The 14772-nt window shown below is 38.7% G+C and overlaps 1 protein-coding gene across 1 annotated transcript; it reads left to right on the top strand.

The window, feature by feature from the left end:
• Nucleotides 1-711: 711 nt before the first annotated feature.
• On the top strand, nt 712-12227 carry Trmt10a (tRNA methyltransferase 10A; the record flags this gene model as incomplete). Its single annotated transcript, XM_090356544.1, has 8 exons — nt 712-862; nt 3785-3989; nt 4739-4901; nt 5793-5864; nt 7327-7401; nt 8714-8863; nt 10794-10899; nt 11992-12227. Coding segments are annotated over exons 2-8 (987 nt in total), but the record flags the coding sequence as incomplete, so codon positions are not given.
• Between the last annotated feature and the right edge of the window lie 2545 nt (nt 12228-14772).

The following is a 14772-nucleotide window of genomic DNA, read 5'->3' on the forward strand; positions in this document are numbered from 1 at the left end:
TTTTCATTCAAAGATTCGTATGTAGTTTTCAATTTCTAAATTCTATAATAATCACCTATTGGAAGTAGAGCCAAATAAAAAGCCAAAGGTGAGGAGAAGACAAAATATATAACTCTGTTCCATTTTTCTTCAAGTTAAATGAAATGTCACTTGGCGTTTTTAGGCAAAATAGCCTAGAAATATCTCGACATGGAGTTTAAGCATATGTTTTAAAGCCATACAAACTTAGGGATTCTCCAATTCATTTTCTTTGTGGACTTCACTCCCACTTTTAATTCACTATTTGAACTGTAAAACCTTGTTATCCAGGCAACCTTTCTCTATATAAAATTCGAAATCAATTAAGCAAAACTTTCCTCCTGTCCTCAGCAAAGAGGAAAGTAGGAGGTTTTCGCTTAATTTTGGGGAATGGAACTATCCTAAACCCCTAAAATGAGATTTAAATGCCTTCAGGTACATATCTCATTTTTTTTTTTTTAGTTTTAGCAAGTAGTCTAGTACAATAGGATTAAAATAGGAATAAATAGAAAAGGAGAAACGTTTCCTCCAGGGGGTTAACGACGCCCAGATTTGGCTCTTAAGAGGAAACACTACAAGCCACCATAAGTGCCATTCACTCCCTAAAGCCCCCAGGCCCTAAGCCCCGCCCCGCCCAAGCCCCACCCCTTTCTCCCACAGAAAGCTTAGGAATTGGCTCCGTTTGATGACGTAAAAGCGTAAGCGACGGAGACGATACGGTGCAACTGCCGCCTCGGCCTCTGGGAGTTGAAGTTCTGGAAGGAGAACTCACACGCGGTAAAGAGACTACTACAGAAAGGCTTTCTCAGTGATCGCTCACAATCCCCACCAGTTCCTTGGCTCGGTAAGTCTGGCATTGCGGCTGGCGCTTGCTGGTAGTATTGATATCTTGTGGGATCAAAGAGAGTGTGTTGCCATGCCGCCCGCCACTGGCAACAAGGGCTTCCGGGGGAAGAGAGGAGCAGGCCCGCATAACTACCTGCGGCCTTGCAGGTCCTGGAGGAAATGACGTCAGATGGGGCGCTTACCGACTCACCGCTCTGATTCGTCGGATCCACCGTAAGCCCGCCTCCAAGCTGCGAGGGCGGCGAATAGCGTGAAAGGAGGGCGGGCGCGGTTCTCCCGGCTAGCGTGGGGGCGTTTACTACTTGCCGGGGTTCTTTGTGGGGTCGATTCCTGGTGGGGTGACTTTACGAGGGGTGACCGGAGACCGGACGGAGCCGAAGACCATTGGCGGCGGTGCCCACCTGGCGGCTCAGATCTGGTCCAGGCTGTCCCCCCCCTCCTTTACCTGGTTTGCCCTGGGAGGGAATGACGCGGCAGCCCTGGACGTGGGGGCCTCGAGGTCAGGTCGGGCCCGAGGCAGCCAGGCCTCGTGCTGACGAGCCGCCCTGGACGGTTTTCAGAAGGCCCAGGGTTAACTTTCACCGGGATCCCTTGAAGCCTTTAAGGTTTGGGAATTTTTCCGGAGAGGTTCGGAGGATAAGGACAGACCACTTTTTTTTTTTTTAACTTTGAAAACTCCCAATTCCGCAAAGCCTCCGTCAGTGTGTCTGTGTCTGTGTGTCCTGCGTTTCCAGTTTAGCACTTTGCAGAACGAAGAAGTGTCATCAATTTACAAGACGTTTTTATTTTAATCCCATTGGTAATACTTATTTTTCCTCTCCCCCCACGGATTCATGGTATATGTCCTTCCCGTGTCTTGGTTTTATAAGCCCGCCTGAAAACCAATCTCTGAATAAATTCAATTTTTTTGGAAAAAAAAATCCAAAATAAAAGTGTGCACAAACCTTTATATAGTTAGGTTATCGTTCTTTTGTATCTCCCGTGCTTGCTGTAATGAAATGTTCTGTGAGTGTGCCTCCATGCTGAGGAACCCACAACGATTGAAATTTGATGTCATGACCCAAACTGAACCAGTAAGAAAACAAGTTAGTAAAGTGTCAGGTTTCACATAATGAGTAATTGGAACAAGCTAGCCCATAATAAAATATTTATTGTATACATAGAATTGGAAGTGACTTTGTGAAGTGCACATGTACACTGGTGCATAATTGTAAAATATGGGGTATTTTTGCTATGTTTCACTTATTCATGTCTGAATGTTTTGCTTAAAGCCTAGAAAATTCACTCACTATGGTGTATTTTCTTAAGAATAGTTTTTTTTTTTTTTAAGATGATGTTCACTTATGACATTTACTTGTATTTGATAGGCCATCATAGGTTGAATTCAACTTGGGACTTCTTCCATATGAAGAGCAAACACTCCCCCTGGTGTACATGAGTTGTAAATATTTCAGTTACTTGTGAATTCTCACCATATAGAAATCACTTGGAATTTTTTATTGGAATAGAAAACTAGCCAAATATTTTGCCACTGATAAACAGAAATACATTGCTTTGGTAAATTATTATTTCATAAAAATATGTATCCTTCGAATTTTAATTGTACTTTCAGGTTTGCATGTCTGGCTTATTACTTTGAATACATATGTTGCCCAATTTAATGTGCTCTATGTCAAAAGAAAGTACTAGTAATAATACATATTTTAAGTTTTTCCTTCTAATTTGTTTTTTAGACATTGCCTTCAGTTTCTGATTACAGAATCAACTTTGGTGTTTGGGGTTTTAGCCTTGACTAAAATAGAATGTTTACATAAAGTATATTGGATAGGGCAGCCAAACCTGTTGCTAAAACTGTCTGAAGTTTTAAATGCATAAAGTACATGTTGCTACATATGCTTTTAAAAAATAATTCAATTAATAAATACATTGGGTTTTGTTGTTTTTCTTAATTTAAAATATAACCACAATATATAACATCACTACCCAGGTGCTGGTGGCTCATGCCTGTAATCCCAGCTATTCAGGAGATTGTGGTTCAAAGCCAGCCCAGGTAGGAGAGTTCATGTAACTCTCATCTCCAATAAACTATTAAAAAGCTGGTAGAGCATTAGCCTTAAGCAGAAGAAGCCCAGGGATAGTACCCAGGTCCTGAGGTTCAAGCCCTAGAACTGGCAATAATTAAAAATAACATCATTAAGGGGCTGGGAGTTTGGCCTAGTGGTAGAGTGCTTGCTTAGCATGCAAGAAGACCCGGGTTCAATTCCTCGATATCACATACATAGAAAAAAGCCAGAAGTGGTACTAGGGCTCAAGTGGTAGAATTCTAGCCTTGAGAAAGTCCAAGGACTATGCTCAGGCCCTGAGCTCAAGCCTAGGACTGGAAAAAAAAAATGACATCATTAAATAGTTAGAAATATTTTTATTGATTGTTTAGTATACTTGGCCCATGTTACAGTAGATGAACCACAGTGCACTTTAATTCTTTACTGACACTCAAGTAGCTTTTAACTATTAACAATACTACCACAGTTCTTATACTCTAATGTAACTTTTTGTGTATATTTTTTACTCATTTATAGGAATTTACTGTAAGAAAATAAACTACTAGGTCCATGGGTCTCAGTGTATTAAAACATTATTTAAGACTGTTGCCTTCTGAAAATCTTGCATGATACCCACTAGTATTACATGAAAACATGCCAACTTCAGACCTTTAGCAGCACAGCCAGTGAATGATATTTAATTGGTATTAAATAATATTGAAATGATTCTTGACTATAAATAACATTTCACTACCTAAACTTTGCCTTTCTGTGTATTGCTGATATAGTTTAGCATTAACCCTGTGAATTGGTAAGCTACTGCACTGTACTTCTTTGTGGGGATTTGTACATAATTCCTGTCAAGAGTTGGTTTTTAGTTTTTCAGAGGCATCAAATAATGTCCTCGGAAATGCTGTCAGCATTTATTGAGACGTCTAATGTGGAAAGAAAGCAAGATGTAAGTGAAAATCAAGAGGAAAGACAGAAGCCAAGTTCCAATGACGTGACTGAGCCGGTGTCCAAACGGCAAATGAAGAAGTTAATGAAACAGAAGCAATGGGAGGAGCAGCGGGAACTCCGCAAGTAGGCATTTGAGTGTGGGATCACTTCCTGTGCAGAATCACCCAGTGTTGGGCCTGCCCTAGTCCTTGCACATTGGAAGAGGAATTATGATACCCTGAGCTGCTGCTTCCTGCTTGCCAATGCCACCCAGGGGAGGTTGAACCTGAATGCACTTTGAATTGAGGTTACTGGTTTTCATCAGTAGTGGTAAATTTACATGCAGTCCTTGTTCTCACCCAGAACCTCTAGTGGAGAGTAACACCATTTCTGAAACAGTTAACGTCATAGGGGATATAGTCCTAGACACGGAAGAAAAATAACTCAGATCAGTTTGACCTCACATGAATTTGGCTAGAACAACAGGTTCTTGTGAGATCAGTTAGGCTGTAACTGGTATTGTTCAGAAGTTACAGGAAGAAGTAAACTATGGCTGATGCAGGTTAGGAAAAGGTATGACTATTCCCTGGAAACAACAGTGGGGAATGACTGGTAAAAGTAACATTCCTCGAGACTCAAACTTAATATGCTTTCCTAGTGAACGATCAATGCTGGTAATGAGATTATTGATCTATATAGTTAGGAGCTAAATAGGAATCTTCAGATTGTTTTGAAAGGTCTCTTTATAGTTGTATAAAGCTACTAGATGGACTAAATAAAATTGCATGTAGTTTAGCTTGATTGTAAAAAGTAATTCTTTTGTGTATTTTGAAGAGTATGGGGAAAATCTAGATGCACAAATAACAACAAAGTATTTCAATTACTAATTTTAGGCAGAAGCGGAAAGAAAAACGCAAGAGGAAGAAATTAGAGCGCCAGGCTCAGCTAGACTCTAGCTCCGATGGAAACGAGCGAAAACGTGTGCGAAGACAAGTTGCACAAAGCAATCTCCGCCTTATCATTGACTGTAGCTTTGATGAGTTGATGGCATTGAAGGTATCATGAGTCATTGTTAGAAAATCCTGTAGGTGAACTAGGCCTAATTAGTTTAATTTTAATAGATGTAAAAATTAATGTACTAAGGTACATCTTAAAAGACCAGATATAGTGGTCTGTGCTTATAATCCTTTATGAGAGAGAGAGAAATGAATGGATCATGGTTTAAGCCCAGCTTGATAAAAATGTTACTGAAACCCTATCTTGGAAAAACAAGCTAGGTATGGTAGGACACACTTGTAATCCAGCTATATGAGAAGCATTGGCAGAAGGATTAAAGGCTGAGATGGGTCCCTGGCAAGAACAAGAGAGTCTACCTGAAAAAAAAAAGGCTGAGAGCGTGGCTCAAGTTATAGAGCACTTGCCTAGCAGATGTCAGACCTTGCATTCAAACTCCCATACTGCCAAAAAAAAAAAATCTTGAGTGAAGATTTTCAAAATTTCTTCCCCATAGTAAGTTATTTAATACATCACTTTGATATTTGATACTTGTATAAATGCATATATGTGTATATTTATGTGTCGACAAAAACATATATGCCATAATTTGAAGGTAAACTTTAGAAGCTACTTATTAAAGCCATTATGAAAACAGTAGTAATATGGCTTTAAAAGAATGTTCTGTTGTCTCTTAAAAAGAGTAGCTAATTTGCAAGGACTCAGATTTTTTTCAGTGGACACAAAATATGAAAGGATGGGTCCCTTACCGAGCTACTGGCTTTCCTTGCAGTAATGTCATGAATGTGGGAGGCAATCAGTGACAATGATGAGAAGAAACCTTTCCCTATCCAGACCTCTATCCCTTGTGCTCATACTTATTTCCTCAGCATCTTACAGTGGCTATAGGTGGTTTCGATAATGGTCTTAAAAATGGCACTCTTTTTTTTATAGGACATTAAGAAACTTCATAAGCAGATTCAGCGCTGCTATGCAGAAAACAGGCGAGCACTTCATCCCGTTCAGGTATGTCTAATGGACCAAAGAAACAGAAGATTCTGGTTGCTTGTGAAATGAATCTTAATACATTCTATTTTCTTTTAATATTTTCTTTTTTTGTTACAAAAGTCAAGTAAAATATCATGTTTTTGTCATTTTATTATCTTCAGTTATACAAAAAGGTTTCAATTCAACATGTCAGTTATGAGTTCCATGCAAATTGATTAGTATCATTCCTTTTATCATTCAAGTAAAATATTTTAAATATAGTTTCTCCCATGTGACTCTCCCATGTGGCTGGATGGCTTCCTTGTAAGATGAACGCATTTCCTCACCACCTCCAGCCTTCCATTTTCAGCCACTTCTGGGAGATGGGAATGCGGGGAGAGAGGGTAGGAGCAGGGGAGGCTGTCAGAGGCCTACGTGCTAGCCAGGTCTTGTTTACTTAAGTGTTATAAATACGCTCTCCAAGAACCACTGGAGTTACAATGATAGGCCTGAAAATAAAGAATGGTCTCAGCAAGGCAAAATTTACTCCTGCAGAAGGGTGTGCCATCACCCAAAAATCTTTTCACACAATCGGCTCCCAGTTTGCTAGTGTAGGGAAAAATGTGTTTATATAAGGTGATTTTGAAATAAGGTTAATAGTTCACAAGTGATATCAAAATGTACCCACACCTTCCCCTATTTCTTGAACAGTCTGGGGCGTATTACAATTCCTGTTGAAACACAAAAACCTTAAATTTTACAAATCCCTTTTTATCCTCTTTTCCTTAGCAAGAGCCTAGCCACTAAGATCAAGCAGGAACTTTTAAGAAATATCCTTTGATAAAAAAGATAGTTGTTCAACCTGTCAGGACAGCTTACGCCTGTAATCCTAGCTAGCCTGTAATCCTAACTACTCAGGAGGGTGATCGTGGTTCAAAGCCAGCCCAGGCATTAAAGAACTTGAGACTCTTATCTCCAATTAACCACTAGAAAATGGGAAGTGGGGCTGTGGCTCAAGGGTAGGCTTTGAGCTGAAGAGCTCAGGGGCAGTGCCCAGGCCCAGAGTTCAAGCCCCATGACCCACAAAGTAAAATAAATAAGACAGTTTTTTCACATTTGAAGGACTTTTGTTTCCTCTTTAGTAACTGATAGGACTGAAGGAGAATTTCTTTTTTAAGTTTGAATTAAGATTAAAAATACTTCTAGTTAACTGTTTTGATTTTTACCAAGTGATAGTAGCTTTAGATTTTTGTACTTTCATATTTTATGATGTTTCACTTCCACAATTCCCCTTCAATCCTCCTTTGTGTTCACAGTGAGATCTCATCACCCATGATTCCAACTTACCAGAGGCATTAGGGTTTGGATTAAAGAAAACCGAGAGGGCTTTAAAGTGATAAAAGATAACAATTTTGTATCTGATGAATCAAATGAGTGTATGAGAGAAATATTAAGCTTAACTGCTTTTCTTCTCTTCCTGTGCCTGCCAATCCCCTATCAGTTTTACTTGACCAGCCATGGTGGCCAGCTGAAAAAGAACATGGATGAGAACGACAGAGGCTGGGTCAACTGGAAGGTAATCAAGGAAGATCCACTCACATAATCACAAGTGTTTTGTGCTTCTGACCTTCAACACTTTTAGCCTAAGTTTCTGTAAAATGCTGCTTTCCAAACCTGGATACAATTTGGTGAAGTCACTAAAATTAACAAGTATGCCTATATGCCATTTCTTCTGAATCTACACTGTCCAGTATGGGCCACTGGTCACATGTGCTATTGGACTCCTTAGTTGGAGTGGCATGAATCGTGAGTAGAAAATACTTGGTTGATTTCTAAGACTTAATAACCACTTAGTAATTGGGAGCAGGGAGGAAGGAGTGAAAGAGAAAGGGAGAGAGAGAGGGGAAAAAAAGATCTATATAATTGTGTGTGTGTGTGTGTGTGTGTGTGTGTGTGTGTGTGTGTGTGTGTGTGTGTGTGTGCTGGTCTCAGGGCCAAGATGCTATCCCTGAACTTTTTTGTTCAAGGTTAATTACTACCCCTTGAGCCACACCTTCATTTCCAGTTTTGTGCTGGTTAATTAGAGACAAAAATGCCAAATTTTGCTGCCCAGACGACTGGCTTCAAACAGCAATCCTTAGATGTCAGCCACCTGAGTAACTAAGATTACATGTGTGAACCACTGGTGTCTGGCAAGATCTATATGATTTTTAAGTATTTATATTTATTTAAGTATTATAATGACAGCAAGCCTTATATTAATAAACTAAAAGTTAAAATTATTTTTATGTGACCCTTCACTTCTTTTTTTTCATATAATTTTCATTGTAATTAATAGAAGGGTTACATTATATTCACTAGATAGAAAGTGCATTGAACCCTTTCTTATGTCTTGGGCCCCATTTCCCTCCCCCAACTCCAAACCCCTCCATCTTGTCCCCCTCCCCCCCGTTCCTTATCCTATTTCAGATAACCGAATAATCATATATATATAATATATCAGATAACAAGGTAAAATACTGTAACAATATGAGATAACCAAGAGACAGTGTGACCCTTCACTTCTTAAAGATTAGTTAGTGCCATAGTCATGAAGGAGTTGCTGGATTAAAAAGTTTAGACTTCATCCCTCTAGAAAAGGCAGAGTATTGAAAGTAATGTTATTAGAAAATTAACTCCCCCATCAGGGACTTGAGGCCAGAGACAGGACAATAAAATTAGAGGAATATTTAAAGAACTAAGTTTTGTGGTAAGGAATTAAAGAAGAGGTTTTTCAACAACTGTATTATGATAGTCTTTCAGACTTCATTCAGATGTGTATAAACTTGTTCAAAAAGTTGTTCAAAGATTTGTCAGCTTTCACAACCTTTTATCTTTTGTTTTTGAAGGATATCCACATCAAACCAGAGCACTATAGTGAACTCATAAAAAAAGAAGACCTGGTTTATCTTACATCAGATTCCCCTAATGTTCTGAAGGAGCTGGATGAATCAAAGGCCTATGTGATTGGAGGCTTAGTGGATCACAACCATCACAAGGTACTGTGTGACATGTGATTTGGGGAGCTCCTCATCCTTCAAACCCCTGACTCAGAGTTTTCTGATAGTCACATTAAGACTTGAAATAGCCAAGTCTTTGTAGATCCACTGTGATGTTTTAGGCCTGTCCCGCTAAACAAAGGCTTCCACCCAGAGATTACTTCCCTTGGGGAGGTCAGACAGTTACCATCCTCATCTCACCCAGGAGGAGTCTGAGGCACAAAAAAATTAATCATAAAACCAGTAGTGCGAAGCAGATGACTGGAAATGAGCCCATTGGTTTAGGTACTCTGCTCTTCTGGTAAGGAGAGTTTGCTTTTAACTCAGTAGTCCAGCTTCCTCCAGGGTTACGTAGACAGTTTTCATGAGAAGTTCTTTTTTATTCTATTTATTCTTTGCTTTACTAACCCATAACCGCACTTGGATGAAAAGTGCCGGAACTGCACTTTCTGAAATAAAATAGCATTTGCACTTGACAGCAGGCTAAATCCAAACCAGCTCTCTGAAGAACACGATGCTATTCTGTGTCTGAAGCAACACTGTCAGCAGAAAGTAGGAAGTGAATCAATCTTCCTCACAAGCAGAGCTGTGCAGGCCGAAGGTCCTGCCGTGCTCAGATACTGTGTGCCTACCTTGCAGTGGGTATGAAAGCCCAGTGTGCCTCAGGAGTTAGATCCAAGTATTCAGACATGGCTGCCATCGGACAGTGCAGCTCTAGAACATAGTAGAAGACTTTGTCCAAAGGATCTCAGATGCATTTTCATGCTTAGGGAAGGGTTCTGTTTTATAACTTGTAATGTAGAACCAGATTTTCCTGTCCTGCTTTGAATTCAAATAATTATTCCCAAGTCATCCACATCACATTACTTACTGTGTAGATACATAAACAATTGCTTGAGAAGATTAGTTCTCCTGTGTCCTGTACTTCTGCCTTGATTTAATGGGTTCAAGAATTTTAAATTTTAAAAAAGACAATTTTTTAAAATAATTTTTAAAGTTCTTACAGGTTTTTTAAGTTCAGGTTTTCATTTCATTTTTTTTTTTTACATTTGTGACTCAGTGTTATGTAATGAAATGTAAGGGCTGGTTTATATAAAGGGTTGGTATATATAAAGGGTTGGTATTAAAGTTTGAACTCGAGGGCTTGTGCTTTGTAAGTACTCTATTGTTTGAATCATGCCCCATATCTCCAGTCCCTTTTGCTTGTCTTTTTACTTTTTGGTTGGTCACGGGGCTTAAACTCTGGGTCTGGGCACTGTCCCTGAGCTCTTCAGCTCAAGGCTACCCCTTAAGCCACAGCTCCACTTCTGCTTTTATTTTTCTGATAGAGTCTGAGATGGTTTAGACTGTGAATCCTCTTAATTATGCTTACCTTATAACTGGGATGAGACATGAACCACCTCACCCTGCTTACTGGTTGCTAGGATCTTACTGACTTTTTGCTCTACCTGGCCTTGAACTTCAGTCCTCCTGATCTCTTGCTTCCCAAGTAGGTAGGATTACAGGTTTGTTCCACTGAACTTCATGGGCTTTATTTTTCACTGTTTTTGTGTGTGTGTTGCATCCACTGTGAAGTGTTTGTATTTCTCTCCAAATTTGGTTTCAGTATTAACCTAGAGAAAATCAGTAGGGCATGGTGAAAAGATACCTTAGTCAGAAGACAAGTGAATCTGCTTGTGGCTTTGCCCTGGAAGAGCTTTGTAACTGGGTTGGGATTGTCATTTCTTTTGTGTCCTTGTTCATAAATTGAGGTTGAAACAGATGCTATGAATTAACAGCTTACTTAATTAGCAAGATAGTGTTTCCAAATTTAACACACACAGCCCTCTTCAAATAATCATCTCCAACTCCTGTAAAAATTATCTTCTATTGTCCTAGACATTAAAAATAATTTGGCGTTGTAGCCTAAGTGTCAGCATGCTTGTTTTAGGGATTCACGTACAAACAAGCATCAGATTATGGGATTGACCACGCGCAGCTCCCCCTGGGACATTTTGTGAAGATGAACAGTCGGAAAGTTTTGGCCGTCAATCACGGTAAGCTAGACAAATGCTCCAAAAGTCCTAAGCTTCAGGGAATACTATGGGAAAGAACATCACGTTTATGACTTGAACAAATAGAAAATATAACACCTTCCCAGAGAAACAAATTTATGTAAAGAGTAATCGTTTATATTCTGTTTAAATACTAGAAATAATAATGCATATTTTTAGAAAACTCTGAAAATGTGTAGAAGAATAAAAACAATTTAGTTGTAACCTTACTATTCCTAGATAATTTGCATTAACTGTTTGGTGTGCTTCCTTCCATTTCTTTTTTGTGCTAATATAACTGTATCCTCACCGTGATGAACACTATTATTAATCTAGGATATTGAACCCACTCCTTATCATATTTTTTCATATCATTAAATGTTTTTAATTGCTATGTACTAGTCCATTATGTAAATGTATAATAATCATCCTTCTGTTGCTGAATTTGTTTTCTTTTTTGCTGTCATGAGTAATCTTGTGATCACTTATTTTTGTTTACCTGGAGTTTTACTTCTTTAAATTTTTTAAGTGATGTAGGTTAATTTACATAGAGGTTACAATTCCGTAAGTTCTTGAAGAACTTTCAAAACTTTTAATATATAATGAAATTTACTTTTCTATGAAGTAATCCAGAATAGCCTTCAATACTGTGTTGAGATGAATGACAGAACAGTATTGATCATTTTTACTCCTAACTTATAAAAACAAACAGCAAGAAGCTGCTAAGAGCGAGTGAGAGGCAGGAGAATTTTAGATTGATGCTATTTATTCTCTAGTTATATATTAAAAGTTAAAGAAATGAAAGGGATAAAATAACAAGGAAACTAAAGCAGTCCTCTATTGGTTGTATTTGATAAGGATGCTGGTAAGTTTCGGTGTGTTTCAGAGGGAATAGAGGAAAAGCTGGGGAGGAGGGATCTGCTTCAGGACCTTGTAGCCAGTGGGAAGGAGAGAAGAAAAAAGGGAGGGCGGGGGAGAGGGACCGATGGACGGACAGACATATAGTTATGACAAACTCATACTCTTAGTACAAAGGATGTGTTATCCTATGAGCATGTGACATTGAGATAAACTTGAGGTTTGTCTTTGATGCAGTATTTGAAATTATTCTGGAATACCTGGAAACAAGAGACTGGCAAGAAGCCTTTTTTACCATCTTACCTCAGCGAAAAGGAGCTGTTCCCACAGATCAAGCCTGTGACCATTCTTCCCATGGCAAGCAGTCTCCCAGGGCTGAAGGTGGAGCCAGCGGTGATTCTAGTGAGGGCGTCAATAGCAGACTTGAGCCCAGCTCAGCGGCGCCCACAGACATAAAGCAGGCTTTGAAGAAGAGTGGTGGCGGCATACACTAATATACCAGGTTTCCTCCTGACCTAGGGAAAGTAGAGGGGAAGCAGAGTGGAAGAAGGCTTTGTTTTCTCTCATTTCCTTTGTTAAGTTCAAAAGGAAAGAAAATAATCAAGGTAAATAGTAACAAAAGAAATTTTTGCTTTTGTATAAAAACATTTAAAGGGGATTTAAAGTCAAGTTTTAAGCCTCTAGTAAGAGTTTGAGAGTTTTATTGATTGGTGTACCCTCATCTCTCTCATTTGCAGGAATTATTCTTGAAGACATACCCTCTGACTCTTTTTGTTTTATTGTTTTGTGTTCATGTCTGTGTCTTTCTGATCTGTCACCTGTTTGTTGGTGAAGGCAGACATTGGTGCTGTCAGACCACTAGCATGTTGATTATGGGAAGTCAACTACCCCGTATTTTCAGCTTTTCTAGTCATTTCCATTACCTCAAAGATCTGTAGTCACGGTTTCCTTGTTTGGATTGTGGAGCGTGATCTTGTTCTTGCATATCCATGGATCTGCAGCCATCACAAAGGCATGGAAAACCTTTCATCCATTTTCCTCATTCCCATAGTAGTAATTCATGGCCAGACACCCCTGGCTCACACCTATAATCCTAGCTATTCAGGAGGCTGAGATCTAAGGACTGCAGTATGCAGCCAGTCCAGGCAAGAAACTCTGAAAGCCTTTTATCTCCAGTTAATTACCAGTGGAGCGATGGCTGAAGTGGTAAGAGTGATAGCCTTGAGCAAAAATGCTCAAGAACAACACCCAGGTCCAACAATAACAACAACAACAACAACTATATATATATATATATATATATATATATATATATATATATTCATTTTTTGGTTGCCAAATTAAAATTTTCAATCTAAATCATTTCAGAAGGTGGTAACTTTTGAAGAATCAAATTTTTCCTTTATCTTAATTTAAACAGAACATTTCTTGCATTTAGTATTTATTTCCACATATTTTTTAAATAAAATATTTATTTGTTTTAAGATATGGTACATCTGCCTCCTTTACTTTAAGTATATGTTCCTTTAAGTATTGTCATGCATGTGTAAAAATCATGCAGATAATTATTTACATCTATCTGTCCACATCATGTGTGGTTCTCAGTTGTGAATAGATAGGAATAGAAATGAGTGCCATTGTTTGTGTGAATGGCTGTATTGAATCCAATGAGAGCAATCTGACTTTCGTTAAGTATAAAAGTCCATAACCAAACCATTCTTTGGCATGTTGGCCAAAGCGGATGGGTTGAGAGTAGGATGTCTTTTCTAAACAGCAATCATAGAAAAGTGGTATTTATGTTGTGTGATTGTTCTTGCAGCCAAAGTAAGAGTTCAGGGGCCTTTGCTGAGTTTTGACAATGTAAGTTTCTGTTTGTTTTTTAATATGTGAAAATGATATGTAAGCAATTGTATAACATGCAACATATATAGAACTCACTTATGTGTGGTTGAATTTCATGTGGACTCTGTCTTTTGTTGCTTTATTCTTCATAATTATGTGGTCCTCCATATTAAAGCCTACAAACAAGGCATGTAAATAAAGATAAGCCTTACCATTTGGGAACAATAAAAAGCTTATCTGGAAGTCATCATTTTTCAAGGTTCAGCTGTTTCAAAGTATCTGATTACTACATGAAATAAACCTTTTACTTAAATGATCATCCATAGCATAGCGGTTTTAATTATAAAAGGTGAAGAAAAATTATAGGTACCGACCATGCCATTTAATTTTCTGTAATTATAAAAGCCCTATTTTAGTTTTGTAGGTGTGCTATAAAGCACACCACAAATTGGGTGGGTTAAAGCAACAGAAACTGATTCTCCCAGTCCAAGCTGAAGGTCCAGAACCGAGAGGTAGTAAGGCCTTGTTCCCACCCAGTGCTGCGGTAAGGCTGTTAGGTGTTACAGGTGAGTCCTGGTGTGCCTTGGCTCGCCATCACATCACCCACATCTGCTCTGTTGTTTCATGTCTCTTGTGTTGTGCCCTCCACATTTTCCCTTATTAGGTAAGCAGCATTGGACTAGGGTTTACCCCAACCCAGTATGATCCCTGCTTGACTACGTCCACAAAGCCCCCATTTCCAAAGAATTTCAAGTTCATGGTTTCCGGGTGACCGCATGTATCTTTTGTGGGAGAACACAATTCAGTCTACTCCCAGCCTCATCTAGGATACTAGTGGTGATTACCACTTTGTTTGCAAGTAATTATTTTCTGAAGTATTTAATAATTGGTTTTTTTAAATGATATACTTTTTTCTCATTTCAATGTCATTTTTCACAATTTTTACTTAGATAACACTAACACTTGTATTAGAATATAAGAAAGTTAAGGCTTTGTGTTTAATACTTACCATACAGCAAAAAATGATCTATATGCTAGGTACCAGTGGTTTTCACCTGTAATCTTAGCTACTTAAGAGGCTGACATCCAGCCCGGGCAGGAAGGTCTATGAACTGCATCTCCATTGATGTATCTCCAGTTAACTACCATAAAGCAGAAATGGAGCTGTGGTTCAGG

This window comes from Megascapheus bottae, chromosome 23 (genome assembly GCF_031878675.1).
Source record: "Megascapheus bottae isolate mThoBot1 chromosome 23, mThoBot2.hap1, whole genome shotgun sequence".
NCBI lineage: Eukaryota > Metazoa > Chordata > Mammalia > Rodentia > Geomyidae > Megascapheus > Megascapheus bottae.